Here is a 15846-nt window from a genome sequence, read left to right on the forward strand (position 1 = left end):
AAGCAGAGAGTGCAACACTGTTCCTTGCAGCCGATGGAAAGGCCATCTCTTGTCGAGCAGTGTATGATCATTATGGGCTAAGAGGTTAAGTGTAAGACCATTGAGGATAATACCTGATGGGCTAATTTTGCATCTGCCCACAGTCCCTAGGTGTTACAAGGTGGCTTGGCCCAGGGACCACTTAGGGTAAGTGTTGGGCCCATAGAGCCCATGAGATGGGTTTCAGAATGTGCACTGTCCATAATAGTGTATTCGGCCAGACCTTGTAACAAAGGCTGGGTCAAACCCATGTGGCTGATGCGTAGATCAATGTTTGGGTCCCACGCCATACAAGGAAGCCCAACTGGGCAGCGGTTTGGAAGGCTAAGTGAATACATAACCTTAAATGGGCCTTAAGCCCATTTCGAACTGGATTGATTTGATTAGTCACTTAAAAGGACGAATTCTGAGATGGATCAGCTGATAGGATTGGGCCCAGATAAGATAAGGGTTATCCCTTATCACTTAAAGGGATTTCTTATCCAAATATGATTTGGATTAGCAACTCCTAATGGGATTAGGAGCTGATCTCTTTAAGATTATAAAAGGAGAAGGGGGCGGCGGCCTTTAGACATGCAATACACAACTCCTATCTTCAAACTGGAATCACAAGAAGAGAGAATTCTGCACCCTACGAATACTCTCTTGCCGCCTCCTTCCTACAGTCGCCGACTCCAGCAGTTCGATCTCCTCCTCTATAGGAATGATCAAGTTTCGGTCTTGATACCAATCTTTTGGAGAAAATATTGATTGGATCTGTATTCATAAGCCATCCAGTTGATTCTTGCGATGGTCCAGGTTCTTTTAGAAGAACACTGTTGATTCTACTCTACCCTGCACTACGCCATCTTCAATGGGAATAGATTTTGGATTCTTCCTTGGGCCAAACTGGCTGCTCCACCCTGCACTGCGCCATATCCGTATCAGGTATAATCCATTCCTACTCTTTTTGGTTTAGATCTGATTCAGTTCATGGTTCAAGAATGATCATTGAAAATATAATTTTCTAAATAAGGAATTCGATTTCCAATTGAAGGGAGAGTAAAATTTTTGAAATTCGCCTCCTTTATTCCACAATCTTTGGGCGTCCATATGATGGATATCCTATCCCTTCATCTGCTCCCTTTCTAAATAGGGAATTCGATTTCCAATTGAAGGGAGAGTAAAATTTTTGAAATTCGCCTCCTTTATTCCACAATCTTTGGGCGTCCATGTGATGGATATCCTATCCCTTCATCTGCTCCCTTTTTTTTTCAGTTTTTTTTTCCTTCTTATCATCCTTTCTCCTTATTTTATGAGCTTTCCGTTTTCTGTATCTGGGACAATCTTATTGACAAAGATATTATACTCACTTTTTCTTCTTCTCATGAATATGTTGATTTTTCTAAGTCTTGATATGTTTTATAACCGATGATGAGTTGATGATTACTACTAAATATTAGTAAAAGATGATTTTCTATTGCTATGAAAACCAAGGAATTAGGCCTAGAATTCATTTAGACACTCCCCTATTACCTAGCCCCAGTTTGGCACCCACGCCTTAACAACAATGGTTAATAGCCAATTTGACATTAACTTGACAAATATGCAAGTACATAGTAGGTGTCAATAAATACTAAGATGCAGGAGGCTAGAGTATCACACATCCCAAAATACAAGAGGTTATCAACTTGACATATATGTAAATTTTTATAAATTAAAGGCAAAAGAATAGTAAATTTACCTGCAACATCCTATAAAGAGAAGCCTTGAGAATAGAATTTGTGGGTGCTTGAGCTTGAACTTTGATTCGAAGATTCACCAGTCTATCTTAGAACTTAACCGAAAGAGGACAAAAATCACGATTTCCAAATTATCCAGTGAGCTAGTTGCCTGGACAACTGATGAGGTTATGGGTTTTTTAATGGTTTTGATTGGGTCAGTGGTCCAACCTGATGAACTGCCAAACCCAACACCTGCCCAATTTTCCAGGTCAACAAGTGGTCTGGGTTTTAAAATACTGGATAAAATTGCACCCTCCCATTAGTAACTTTCTAAACATACCAAGCAAACAGGCTAAAGCTTCAAAGAAGCCCACAATAAGCATACTTTTCTTGTCCTTTTTATTAACTCAACCATGATAACACAGGATGAACCGAGTCCATAAGCATTGAAGAAGAGACCTGTAACTATATTGTTTAATCATGCGTGCAAAGCAGTAGTTATCAATTTCAAATAAATTCTATGGTACAGAAATGCATCTGTTGGTACTGGTACCATGAAATGCATCTCATCTCAAGCTGCAAATGTTGCTATATGAGCTTATAATGTTGCATCCCATGTAAAAACAATGTTGTGACATTGCATTCATGGTGGGAATGGAACATTAAATTGCTCGTGGTGCAACATTTTACAACTCAACGTGCATTTCAGGGTATTGATACTGAAAAATGTATTTCTAGGCTTTAGAATTACTCCAATATGTAAACTCATAAGTTGCTACAAAACCATCAAGCTGACTCTATCACATTCTTATCATGAAGGAAAAAATCATAGAAAAAGGTAAGTCTGCATCCTACTTGGGGCTGATTTGAGCTAATGTACATGGATGGTGCATCACTTGGAAAAGAAACAACAAATACTCTCATAAAAGTTCCATAAAAAATGTCAATTTCAATCTTGAATATCCAAACCAAAGTGTTCACTTAGAATAGATTTAGAAACTCTTCCAAACCCTTTGGCCACCTCCTCCATGGTTGCAAGTTTTATGAGCTCCTTCTTTATCTGACTTATTCTGTTTAATACATTGCTGAGTAGGGCATCAGAGTCATTGTTTGTGGCTGATGCTGTAGGTTTCGCTAACTTAGACCTTGCTGTGTCAAGCTGTTGATATAAGCCAAGAAGAAAATCTTTCTGAGCATAAAGTCTTTCCTCCGCAATTCTGTACTCAAATTCCTGCGATTTCTTCAAGGATTGAAGAACCTGATCAATCTCCTCCTCAAGTTTTATAGATGCAATCCGATGGTCTGAGGTTATGAATATGGGCTGCTGAGATCGCTTCTCTGGTTCAAGATCAAGAGGAATTTCAAGGTCTGTTCTGAAATCTGAGACATCTTGATCATTCAAAGATTCTGGAGCCCCTAACAAGGTTGTGTTGTTTCCAAGTTAGGACTATTTCATGTTTAAAAGGGGAGATAAGGTTTGATAATGTAAAGTGACAATCAAGGTGAACTAGAAAGAAGTTAACTTAAGCAGTATACATGTGTGAGCATTAGAAAAGTGCATGGTTAAGAAAGACCACACACTTATGTAAATACACCTTGAAGCATTTAAACAGAACTTTTTCTCCTATATTCTTTTGGTAGTAGTTTTGCATTGTGATGATGTCAAGAAGCAAGGAATTTTCAGTTTCTCCGTCATTTTAATAGTAATTATGTATTGTCATATATTGGTGGTATGCGCCTGAACATTGTTGATGAGGCATTATGGAAATAGTAATGAAGGGTTCAGAAGCACACTAACCAGTTGAAATTTCTGGTGCATCATCTTCCTCCTTCCAGATGTCCTCAAGATAAGCCCCATGTTTAAGCTGATGTAAATATCAGATGGTCATGCCGCTGGTTGAGAAACCATATAATGAGAAAAAGATAACTCTGGAAAAGAAAATTCTCATTAATAGTTAAATTAGATCCACCATGGATCAACTTTACCTTTCTAATTGCTGATTCAATGCGACTGAACAAGTTTTTTGCATTTGTTTGTTGTGAACCCCGCAAAATGCACAAACCAAGGTTTAATATCTTCTCAATGTCATCTTGGGAGTCAAGAGATTCACAAGTCTGTACAAGACTTGTGACATGTGGAATGAGACTTGTCTTCTTATCACAACGTCTACAGTAATACTCTACATCCAATCCAATGCTTCCTCCAACAGTCCCAGCCATGTACGAACGGAGAGCACAGTCCATGTGTGCAACATGTCCGCAAATATAATTATCATTTAGCCTTTCTTCACACCTAATAAAGCTATAGCCTCCATAGGCCCAATTAATAGTCTTACAACAAAGAATACAACAACAATTATGACAAAAACCAGGTTCACTACAGCATATATCACAATTCATAGATGCTGGAGAGTAAGTCCCTGCTTGTAGTTGGAGATTGCACATCCTATTTCTAGCTTTACAATCCATAGTCTCAGGAATTGAGTCAGACCCAGAATGCTCAGCCATCTCTTCATCAGGAAGCATGCCACCTAAACTATTCTCCTCTGCATTTCCCATACAATGAAAGGGTTATTATAGAAGAACTCTGTTAACAATGCCAAATTTCATATTTCATCAATGTATATAAACACTAAACACCAATGAACAACCCAACATATACAAAATAAAATTGAAAACAATAAGATAAGTATGTTCCAAAAAGACTAGTAAAAACAGGAAATCAACTTATAAATGATTTGAAATACCAGTAATACCAAACCAAATATATATTATATACGTATATATACACAAGTAGTATAATGGCTCTTAAACACTCAAAAGGAGTATATGATACTGAGATGGAAGTGCTGCCTCAAAAGACCCCATGACCATAGGATAGTGTATGAATTGTTGGTCAAGTAACTAGCTGTGGGGATTGAGCTCTCCAAGGATCCCCCATTTAGATGTTGTTTTCAGGATCCTATGGTACTTGAAAAGGTCACCAGGACTTGGCATTCTGTATAGGGATCATGGCCATCTTCCCATCTCTAGATATACTGATGCAGATTGGGTTGGATCTCCTTCAAATCAACAATCGACTATGGAGCATTGCATTTTTCTTGGTAGAAATCTGGTTACATGGAAAAGTAAGAAGCAGAAAGTTGTAGCTGAAGCTAGTGGTGAGGTTCATTACTGAGCTATGAGTCATACTACAAGTGATCTTATGTGGTTGAAGAGCATTCTTTAGGAGTTAGCTCTCCTTACCTCTTTGACTATGCATCTTCATTCTGATGACCGAGCAACTATACATGTTCCCGTGTTTCATGAAAGGACAAAGGAAATTGAAGTTGACTAGCATTTTATCTGAGAGAAAGTGCAAACTGCAAATTAATGAGGTTAAAACTCCATTCATCAAGTCCGAACATCAACTTGCAGGTTTATTTACCAAGGCTTTGCATAGACCATGGATTTACTCATTGTATCCAAGCCAGGCCTACATATACACCAGCTTGAGGGGGAGTGTTGTTTGTTTCTATGGGTCTTGTTACACTTTATTTATAGTTCTCTGGGTGGCAGGGAAGTTTGGCCCTTTTACTTTTTTTATGAAGAACACTCCAGTCCTTATTTATCATAAACAAGGATATTATTGCAAACTTAATATTATTTAGTGAATATATAAATACGCGCTAGGTGAGATGGATTGATCACTAGTCTCAACCAAACTGAGATTGGGAGATTTCTCTTTTCTCAGCTTCAGTTTCCCCTTTCTCTGTATTCTATTCCAGTTACAGGTATTTATAGCAAGCAAAGAAAAAGTTAGGCTGGATAGGAAAGAATGCAACCTTGACTATTCAATGAGGGGCTCAGATCTGCTGCCCACAAATTGTTCCAACATCCCTACCCATGGCACATTACAGCTGTGCATTGGAAATACCTCCCTTGTCATTCATGGGGAGATGTTCCCAATATACAGCCGTGGATAGAGATGTGGAAATAATTTGTGGGTAGCAGATCTGGAGTGTTCAATGAGCCATTTATTTTTGACAATTCCATACCAACACATCACTAATTGAAAGAAAACTTAAAAGTCCATTGCCTTCTTTTATTTTATGATTTTTTCTATATTGTATGCCATCATCAATCATGTTCCATACTTCCATTACATATATTTTAAGAACCGATATGAAATAATAAAATGCAAACATATTCTATATTATTTCAAATAATTAGAGATGCAAAAAACAAATAAAGCTTGAAAATGATAATGCGGTTGCCCCAGTTGGTGCTTAGTCATCCTAGGTGACTGCATCTTGACCATGGCCATATAGAGCTATGTACAATCCAAGGACAGGGGACAGGGCAGACATACTACCTATACACCAAAGGAGAAAAAAGAATACAGTACAGCCCAAAACAATTGACCCTGTAGAGTTATGTACAACCCAAGGACAGGGGACAGGGTAGACATACTACCTATACACCAAAGGAGAAAAAAGAATACAGTACAGCCCAAAACAATTGACCCTGTAGAGATGCAGCAGCAGATTAGTCTTTTATTTATTTTTTGTTTATTCTCTTTATATCCTGTTTTGTATGGGTTTTAGTTCCTGTTATTGTTTCTTTTTCTTTTAATTAGGGAAGCAGGGATATTTTGGTCAATGTACATTATTTTATAAGATGTCCTATATATGCTAAAGATTGGGGTGCAGATCTAATTTTTTCTACTCTCCCTTTTCAAACTCTCTCTGTCTTCTTCTATTGTTCAATCTGTCTTTTTCCTATCATCTTCTACCTTTTTTTTGTATTCTTTTAACCTGAAATTAATATTTCCTTCATAACTGCTTGACAAGTTGGTATCATAGCAGGTAGACCTGTTGATGGGCCGGGCCGGGCCGGGCCGGGCTTTTACTCTTTATTAACAGAAAAATGTTAGGCCCGAGCCCGAGCCTGGCCCGACCAACGGGCCTACAACTTGGGCCTGAGCCCGGCCCTGATAAAAAGCCCGAAGCCCGACCTAATAAAAGAAATTCGAATATTTCCCTATTCAAATGGACATTATCTATTTTAATTCAGATGTTTTTTTCCCTTATTTAAATGAGCAATGGGCCTACAAGTGAATCAACAACCTTCTTAAATCAAAAAATTTATTCAAATGGACATCACATAGGGTTTTTACTTAGGTTTAACTATAGGTCGGGCTGGGTCGGGCTCAGGCCGGGCTATTTTGGCCAAGCCCAAGCCTGGCTCGAATTTTATGTGGGTCGGGCCAGGCCGGCCCGTTGGACCACCCGGCCCATGAACAGGTCTAATAGCAGGTTCCAGCAATCTTTTAGATCTCATGTATGCCTGATCCAGCCAGCTGCATGAGATTGATAAAGTGCTGCAGATTTCTACTGATTAAACCCTCATTATTGGAAGTTCTTGGAGTCTTGTTTTCCTGCCCAGAACTTGTATTTTGGAGTTTATCCAGAAACTAGGAAGAATCAAAGAAAGAATGTCGAATCTTGGTTTAGGCTATTAAACATTGGATTGAAGGTGGGTGCTAGCCTTTTCTGGGCAGTTTTCAGTCTGTTCTGTATGGGTTTTAGTTCCTGTTATTGTTTCTTTTCTTTAATTAGAGTGGCAGGGATATTTTCATGTACACTATTTTATTAAATGTCCTATATATGTTAATGAATGGGGTGGCAGATCTAACTTTTTCTGCTCCCTTTAGACTGTATCTCTGTCTTATTCTACTGTTCAATCTCTCTTCTTCCTATCTTCTTCTACCTTTTTTCTTTTATTCTTTTAATCTGAAATTAATATTTTCTGGATAAATGCTCAACAAGTCCCTGTTCACCCCATGTTTAGCTAGAAAATCAGCCAGATTGGCCAATCTTGGTACCCACTTAACTCTAACTTCCATATTTCATAGTCAACCATTTAATTTCCTCAAGTTCTTGTCTGTAAGTTCAGAAAGCCTTCTCTTCATTGGTTAACCAGCCTATTATAGCCTTTGAATCACCCTCAATGAGCAGGTTGGTGATGTTCATTTGCTTTACTAGCCTGACACCTTGAAGCCAGGTCTGCTTTAAAAGAGTCTTCAATCCCTATTAGACCTGAGGATACTGCCTTAACTCCTCCATGTTCATCCTCGGACACACCGCCTACTCCAGATAGACCTGGGTTCCCCAAACTACTGCCATCAAAGTTGAATTTGATAGTTCCCCTATTACGTGGTTCCATAAATTTTTCACCACCACTTTCTTAGAGTAAGAATTTGCCACCCCCCTCCAAAAAGAAATCTCCACAATATCATCAAAGGAGAAAGGAGAAAAGATGCTCAAACTCTCAGACTTCAATACTCTGACTGTAATGGTTCCAATGATGGCTTCTATACCGTTTTCTTGATCTTTGAAGATCCTTGCATTCCTTTCTTCCCATACTAACCAAATCATTGCCTCTTTTGACCCTACCCCTCTTCCTTGGCCATCTAAAAGTGGAGGAAGCAAACAAGCTAGTCAAATCCATAGGGAAAATCCATCTGCAAACAAAAAGAGAGAAAAACCGCTCCTATATACTAGTGAGAAGATGGATAGCAGATCAGTGAGTGGTAGAAAGACTCCCCACCATTTCTGTAAAGGAAGCACATGTGTGGAGATAAGCACCAATTAGGCCTTTTTTCTTAAGGTCATCAGAAGTATTAATCTTTCCATGTACACCTTCCAGCAAAATGCCCTGATCTCAGGAGGAATAAGTTGGCTCCATACCTCTTTCATAGGAAAAAGTTGTAATGGAGTACTTACAAAGCAAAGGGTTCAGAAAAAAAAAAGGCACAAGAAAAGGAAGGAGTCAAAGGGGTAAGGTTGAAGGGGTTTCAGAATCTACGATGTTCATTCTAAAACCAAGAGTCCAATCAAACCCAAAAGAGTTGGTGGAAGGAAGGACAAACTCAGTGATAGGCTTCTTCTTAAGAGAGAGCAGAGCATAAAGTGAATGATCCTTAAGAGAGCAATTCCCCTCTTAGAGATCTTCCCAAAACAGAATTTTAATCTCAGAATAAACATCATATTAAATAAGATTGAGAAAGAAAGGGAGATTACCATGAATTTCCACGGGGAAGCCAACATGGTGCAAGGAGATAAGCCAACATCCCAACCATTTACCTGTTTGCTATGAATGCTAATCACAACTTGATGCCACAATCTCTCCCATTGGGAGTCTCATAGCCACTTGCCTAACAGAGTGATATCCTTTTTTTTTATTAATAACAGAAAGCTTTATTAATGAATAATACTTGTGAAATTTAATTACAGAAGAAGGGGAGGTAAGCTATCTTAACTCCCCAACTTCAAAATGACAAAGAAGACACTAAAAGTTTGCCCAAAACAAAGAATCCTTAGCCACCCCTTGCTTAGCTAACCCATCAGCCATTGAGTTAGCACTTCTCTTCACCCAGCTGTATTGCACCTCTAAATCCTTACTCAGCCAATTAAATTTTTTCTTCTCATTGCTGTAGCTCCACAAGCCACTGATATCTCCTTTCAGCCACCTAATCACCACCTCTGAGTCCCCCTCAATAATTAGACATCTGATGCTTAATTCTCTTGCTCTTTGGATTCCTTCAAGAACTGCTAGAATTTCGGTCCTAAGAGAGTCACCCTCTCCAATTGGCCCAGAGAACATGGCAATAATATACCCCTCCTCATTCCTGAAAACACCCCCTATCCCAGAAGGCCCCGGATTCCTTAAGCTACATCCATCAAAGTTCAGTTTTATGAATCCGGCGGGAGGGGGGGTCCAAGTGGGTCTACAGGTCCTTTTACAAAGAGCAGCAGTAGCTACCTCTTTCCACTTTCTCAACAAGTCTGCCATAGAAAAATCAGTGAATATCTCCATTGATTTCAGCCAGTGAACCACCCTTGAATGTATCAAGTCTATTAGGTTTCCTGTGGTTCTTTCCTTATCTGAAAAAATTCGTGAATTTCTTTCTTCCCATATTGACCAGCATACTGCAGCCCTAATGCTTCTCCACATAACCTTCCCCCTTTTCTTAGTCCATCTAAAGAATGAGGGAGAGAACAAGCATTGCACACTCACGGGGGGATTCCAAGTATACCCAAAAAGGGAAAACACCCATTCCCAAACAGTCTTAGTAACTGGACAAGTAACCATAATGTGGTAACTCATTTCCTTATCATCTATGCAAAGAATACACCTATTGGGAGATAAACAGCAATTGGGCCTCTTTCTTTAAAGCAAGTCGTTTGTATTAACTCTTTCCAGGAAAATTTCCCAACAAAAACTACCAACCCGAGGAGGAATGGGTTTGCTCCAAATCTCTTTAATGATAGCCCAAGCAGAGTAGTAGGTTGAACTAATGTCTCGAAAAACGAGGCACAAGAGCCGAAGGAGGAAGGGGTCTAGATTCTGGTGTCTTCCTTACCGGGGTTCAAGAAAACATTTTCAATGACAGTAAGCAAAGATGAGATACACCCCAAATCTGTACCCCTTACCGCCCTTCTCAACCCCAGATTCCACCCAAACCCAGAAGAAGAATCAAAAGGAACTAAGAAAGAGGAAATGGGTTCATTTTTCAAACCTGACAAAGCAAACAATGAGGAAAATTGGTCTCTCAGGGGTAGGTCTCCAACCCAAATTTGCTCCCAGAATTTTATTTGATTACAGGAGTTCAGATCATACCTGATCCATGGGGAGAAAACTGGAAGCAGATCATGAATGGCTTTCCATGGGGATGCGGCAGTAGCCCTTGCCAAAATTCCTAGATCCCAGTCATTCTCATCTAGCCCATGTATGCTAGCCACAATCTTCGTCCACAATTTGTCCCTTTCCAACGGGAATCTCCACAACCATTTCCCCAATAATGCCATGTTTCTTTTCCTGATATTCCCAATCCCAAGTCCCCCTAGCTTCTTGCTCCTATTTACCACTTCCCAACTCACCCTATGGTCTTTCTTCTCCACTCCTGGTTCCCATAAAAAATCCCTCATTAATTTTCAACCCTGTTGGAGACCTTTGTAGGAATCTTAAACACTGACATGAAGTAAACAGAAAGATTAGAAAGGGTAGACTTTGTTGAAATAGTTTATTTTATTTCTTGTCTTTTAGTCTTGTCTTGGTAGGGTCTGTTTGGTTGATTAATGTCTTTTTTATTTTTCTGATTATTGTACTTCACTTATAGAGGAGCACAAGGGTCTTTTCCCCTTTTAATTTAGTCGCCCTATATATACTAATAGAAGCTAGTGCCGCCAACACTATTCCATTGCCAATCTCTTCTCTTCTCCCTTCTCTCTTCTTCTTTTCTTCTCTTCTCCCTTCTCTCTTCTTCTTTTCTTCTCTTCTCTTTCTCTTATTTCTGACCGGGCACACTGTCAAGAGACTTAAACAAGGTGGTTCTCCCCCTAAGAGAAAGATAATTTTTCCTCCAAGAAGGAAGCCTCTTCTCAAATCTCTCTACTACCAGGTTCCAAAAGCTTTCATTCCTAGGGTTATCTCCTAGGGGGAGGCCCAAATAAATGATAGGCCAATCCGAGATAGCACACCCTAATACACCTACACAATCACTTACTTCCCTTTCCTCCAAATTCACTCCCACCACACAACTCTTATCGAAGTTCACTTTAAGATTAGACATCTACTCAAAAGAGTTGTATTGTTAGTTTTAAGTTTCTAAGCCAATTTAGATCCCCACCCTCACAAAACAGGATTGTGTCATCTACAAACTGCAAGTGAGTGGTACTTCCCCCCTTCCGACTCTCCATCCTCTTATTAAGTCTCTAGAATCAGCTCTATGTATCAGCCTCCCCAGGGCATCTGCAATCAGAGTAAAAAGAAAGGGGGAGAGCGGATCACCTTGTCTTATTCTTCTCATGGCCGAATAGAAATCCACCGCAGTTCCATTCACCAATATCGAATAATGGCAACTCCTAATATAACCCCAGATCCATCTACATCATGTGTCTCCAAAGCCAAAACTTCTCATTACCTCCATCAAGAAGGACCAGTCAACTAGGTCATAAGCCTTCTCTAAGTCTAGTTTGCATACCACTCCCTAATTCTAGGATTTCCTAAAATTCTCTAAACTCTGATTCACAATCAGAATTTGATCAATGATTTGCCTCCCCTTCACAAAGTTCCTTGGTTGGGTGTGATAATGGATGGAAGAACTTTTTTAATTCTTAGAGACAACGCTTTTGCAATTATCTTGTACAGACTATTCACCAAACTAATTGGTCTAAAATCCCTTGGTTGTGATGCCTCTTTCTTCTTAGGGACCAATGCAATGAATGTGGAGTTTAAACCCAGATTAATGACTCCCCTTCTATGAAACTCCTCAAAAACCGACACTAGGTCCTTCTTCACAACATCCCAACAATCCTGATAAAATGCCATTGTGAATCCATCTGGGCCTGGAGCTTTCGTCCTATCCATTGAAAACATTGCTTCCTTTATCTTCTCTAAGTCAAAGTTCTCCTCTAACCCCCTCTGGTTTCTAGACTAAAAGTTGGCCACTCCAGCCCCTCCACCCAAATCCTCTCACTTAGAGGCCTTTCAAAAATTGATTTAAAATGGGTTGCAAAAGCCTTTGCTATTTCTGTTGGGTGGGAAAGAACAACTCCATCAACTTCTAGTTTAGAAATGATATTCTTCCTTCTACTGTTTGCTACAGAGTAAAAAAATCTAGTGTTTCTATCTCCCTCCTTTAACCATTTACATCTAGACTTTTGTCTCCAACTTATTTCTTCCAGCAATAAAAGTTCCTCCAACTACTTTCTAACCCTCCATCTCATATCTTTGTCTTCTTCTCCAAAAGAACCCCTTTCCTCCTTCAAATCCAGTTCCTCAATATGCTCCATTAGAAGCTTCTTCCTTTCCTCCACTCTTCTAAATTCCAGACGGTTCCACTCCTTTATTTGAGATTTTAGGAATTAAATCTTCTTGTGGAATCTCATCCCCTCCCATTCAACTGAGGGATTGTGTTGATCTTCTCTATGAATCCCAAATGGATCAACCACATATTCTCGAACCTAAAGGGAGCAAGTCCACCTCCTCTTAAGTCCTCCTTACACAACACTATAGGCCAATGGTCTGAAGTGAGTCTAGGGAGTGCCCTAGAATTTAGGTTCCCCCAATGCTCCTCCTAGAACAAATGGGGTTAGATTGACGGTTGGACCAAGTGTAGACATTGCTTTGGATCGTGAATTCCTTAAAATCAAAAGTCTCCACAAAATGATTGAAATTTCTCATGCTGGTCATCACTCTCTGTCTGGGATTGTTGGTTTCCTCTGTGAATCTCACTACGTTAAAGTCCCCCCCATAATTTCTTCCTCTTCCTATAGTCATTGGGGCCATATACATTTGTTAGAACCCATTCAAAGCCATCTTCCACCTGCCTGAATTTCATAGAAATTGAATGATCCCCTATTAGTTCCTCCAAACCTATCACCACATCTTCCTTCCATAGAGTGATATCCTTTTTCCTTGCATTATATCCTCTGCCATATTTTTTCCTTTTTATTTCAGATCTAGTCATAGGGGATAGAGGGAATAGATAAAATGAAGTCTATTTTTAAAATACTCGGTAGTTTTCCTTTTTTATTAATAATTCTAAGAGGGAGAAAATAATAGAGGTAGGAAGGGAAGTAGAGAGAAATGACGTAGTGATCAAACCCTCCCCAAACTAGCATATACAAGAGCATGACCCCAACACCCAAAGAGCACCATGAGCTGTCGGTGGACCCCCGATATATATTGTCTATGAACATTCTTTCATGCAAGTGAATCAACAAGAATGTTTGCTGTATCTTTGGACCCTATTGAATGAAAAGATCAAGCTAATGTCCAATGACCTATCTTCTTGGTTGTGATTTTGCAGCTGCCAAGGGCCCAAAGCCCCATTTCTTCTCATCAAGCCAATTGTGAGTCTTATTCCAACTCCAACTTTGGGTATCTCGATTCTCATATAGCACCCAATCATCAAAGCCTTTGAATAAAAGAAAGAAGCTCAGTCTGCGTTGAGTCTCCAAAACCAGACTGATCTCTTCAAAATTGAGATTGCTGTTGTCTGTATCCTTTTTAGTTTTCAATTCTTAATGAAAGGTAACTAAATAAAGGTAAAAATAACATTTTTTGCAATTTAAGAGTGTTATGCTTTTTTTTTTTGATGAATAATAATAAGTTTATTGATTCAGAAGCAACTTTAGAGTGAGTTCATACATCATCCCAATGAGAGGCACGAGCTGCAGCCCCTCCTTGAATCTTACAAGTAAACTAGGAAAGAAAAACAAGAATCACAACTGAGCCTAAAATAATTCTTCCCTATTTACCCCTTGCTTAGCTAACACATCTGACAAAGTATTTAAGAGTGCCATGCTTTTGGGTAACTAAATGATAGTAACTAACCATACGGGGAAATGTGTAACACTAGAGAATCCCTTTAAATTTGGTTTAGCCAACTGAATAAATAAGTTTCTTAGATGGCTAACATTTCTTGGGAGGTCATATTATCTTATCTTTTTGAGGGTCCATATATCAAAACAACAAAGTATCTAGTTCCCTTTACATAACTAACACAGTAACACTTTCAATGATTTTTTTTTCTGTTTTTTGCTACATCAGTGATTTATTGGTTGTAGTTGGCTTTTCCGAGCTTATCACTTATTCAGTTACAAACTACCAAGACAAACAAACTTCCTGATGAAAAGAGCAAAGGAAAAAACCCCAAAAAGGGAAGTATATTAGTTAGACTATTGAAACCTAAACAAGAGTATATTCGTTATTCCAAGAAATAGAAACAAAGCTTCTAGATCAGAGTATACCTTTTATGTAAGAATTGTCTTCTGCAGGGATTTTCCAACTAAAAGATGCAAAGAATGCATTGATGTCTGCATTAGGAAATTCTTTCTGGATATACTGTTCTACAGAATGCCTGCTTGCAAAAGTCTGCTTCTTACGTATGCTCTTTTGAAGACAACTTGGAGCATACAGGTATCTATCAAGATAGAAACCAGAAGCAGATTTCCTCCTTCCCACTTTCCATGCCCAATTATCACCAGTACTGGGCCAATCTACAGGAGCATATGGCAAACCTTCACCTGATTCACCAGGTTTAACTGGCCTGAGATGTAGACCATTTGCCTTTAAATCAGCCATGCAACCACTATTTTCATCGTGAATATTGAGCTCCATAGATTCTCTTTTGTTGGAAGTTGATTGAGGCAGACAAACTGTACCAAGTATGCAACTATTAAGCAAATTAAGTGAATTATATAATAATATCATTAATGCAGTCTTTATGAATATTAACCTGTCATAGTCATAGATAAGATATAGTGATAATACCATTACTTGTACTATGTTATAAGACCAAAGCACCGCATCCTTAGCAAAAGCAGTAGAGACCCAACTCGTTCAAGTAGTAATGATATCAAAGAACTCTAATATATTGTAAGGCATGGAATTTTGATTATGATTTTCATAAAGAGGAAATAACTCAATAAAAAAGAATAAAAATAAGAATACCAAGGAAGAGAAAAATATCAACATCTTTTTCAGGGTAACAAACTCATTGATGGCATGCCAGGCTGGGATTCATGTGGTGCACCTCTCAAGGCACATATGCTGTTCAGACAGTAAACATCTAGGCCCCGTTCGTTTTCTGGTAAGCCCTTTACCTGGGTAAATGCATTTATCCAGGTAAGTGCATTTTGTATCTGGGTAAATGCATTTATTTATGTTCTTTTGTTTCCTAGGTAAGTGTTTTTTCGACCATTTTTACCCCAGAAAGGAATTATTAGAAGGGGCATTTCGCCCCATGATGTCTTGTCAACTTTTCCCCCAGGTGGGAAGGTTATTTACCCACTTGGGAGGTGGGTATCACTTACCCGGATGAATGGTACCCAGGGAAAAGAAGAAATTTAGGTGAATGATACCCAGGTATCAAACTTAACTTTGATGATAGTGGTATGGGAAACACAGGAATATCAGGTATAGATGGAGTATTCGGAGAAGAGGAAGGCAAGATTATTGCTCTCTATTCTGGTCCAGTTGGGGGAAGGAGACTCTCTTAGAGCAGAAGTTTTAACCTTGATAAATGGGTATACAAAGGGCGAAAGAACTGAAC

At 39.1% G+C, this 15846-nt stretch overlaps 1 protein-coding gene across 20 annotated transcripts in view; it reads right to left on the reverse strand.

Annotated features, from left to right (window-relative positions):
• Positions 1 to 2473: 2473 nt before the first annotated feature.
• LOC148879211 (CDPK adapter, putative (DUF1423)) overlaps positions 2474 to 15846 on the reverse strand; it is a 41056-nt gene continuing 27683 nt past the window's right edge. For 4 of the 20 annotated variants that reach the window (XM_088960651.1, XM_088960654.1, XM_088960652.1 and 1 more), the window contains 5 exons: positions 14543 to 14950; positions 4989 to 5087; positions 3729 to 4288; positions 3541 to 3607; positions 2474 to 3158 (listed from right to left, as the gene is read on the reverse strand). In XM_088960651.1, coding sequence (XP_088816777.1) covers positions 2692 to 3158; positions 3541 to 3607; positions 3729 to 4288; positions 4989 to 5087; positions 14543 to 14912 — 1563 coding nt within the window. In that variant the 5' untranslated portion in view covers positions 14913 to 14950 and the 3' untranslated portion in view covers positions 2474 to 2691. The remainder of the gene's footprint in view (positions 3159 to 3540; positions 3608 to 3728; positions 4289 to 4988; positions 5088 to 14542; positions 14951 to 15846) is intronic. The other 16 variants (XM_088960658.1, XM_088960656.1, XM_088960657.1 and 13 more) reach the window with 5 other exon arrangements.

This window comes from Nelumbo lutea, chromosome 1 (genome assembly GCF_056320005.1).
Source record: "Nelumbo lutea isolate HS-2025 chromosome 1, American lotus-T2T, whole genome shotgun sequence".
NCBI classification, from domain to species: domain Eukaryota; kingdom Viridiplantae; phylum Streptophyta; class Magnoliopsida; order Proteales; family Nelumbonaceae; genus Nelumbo; species Nelumbo lutea.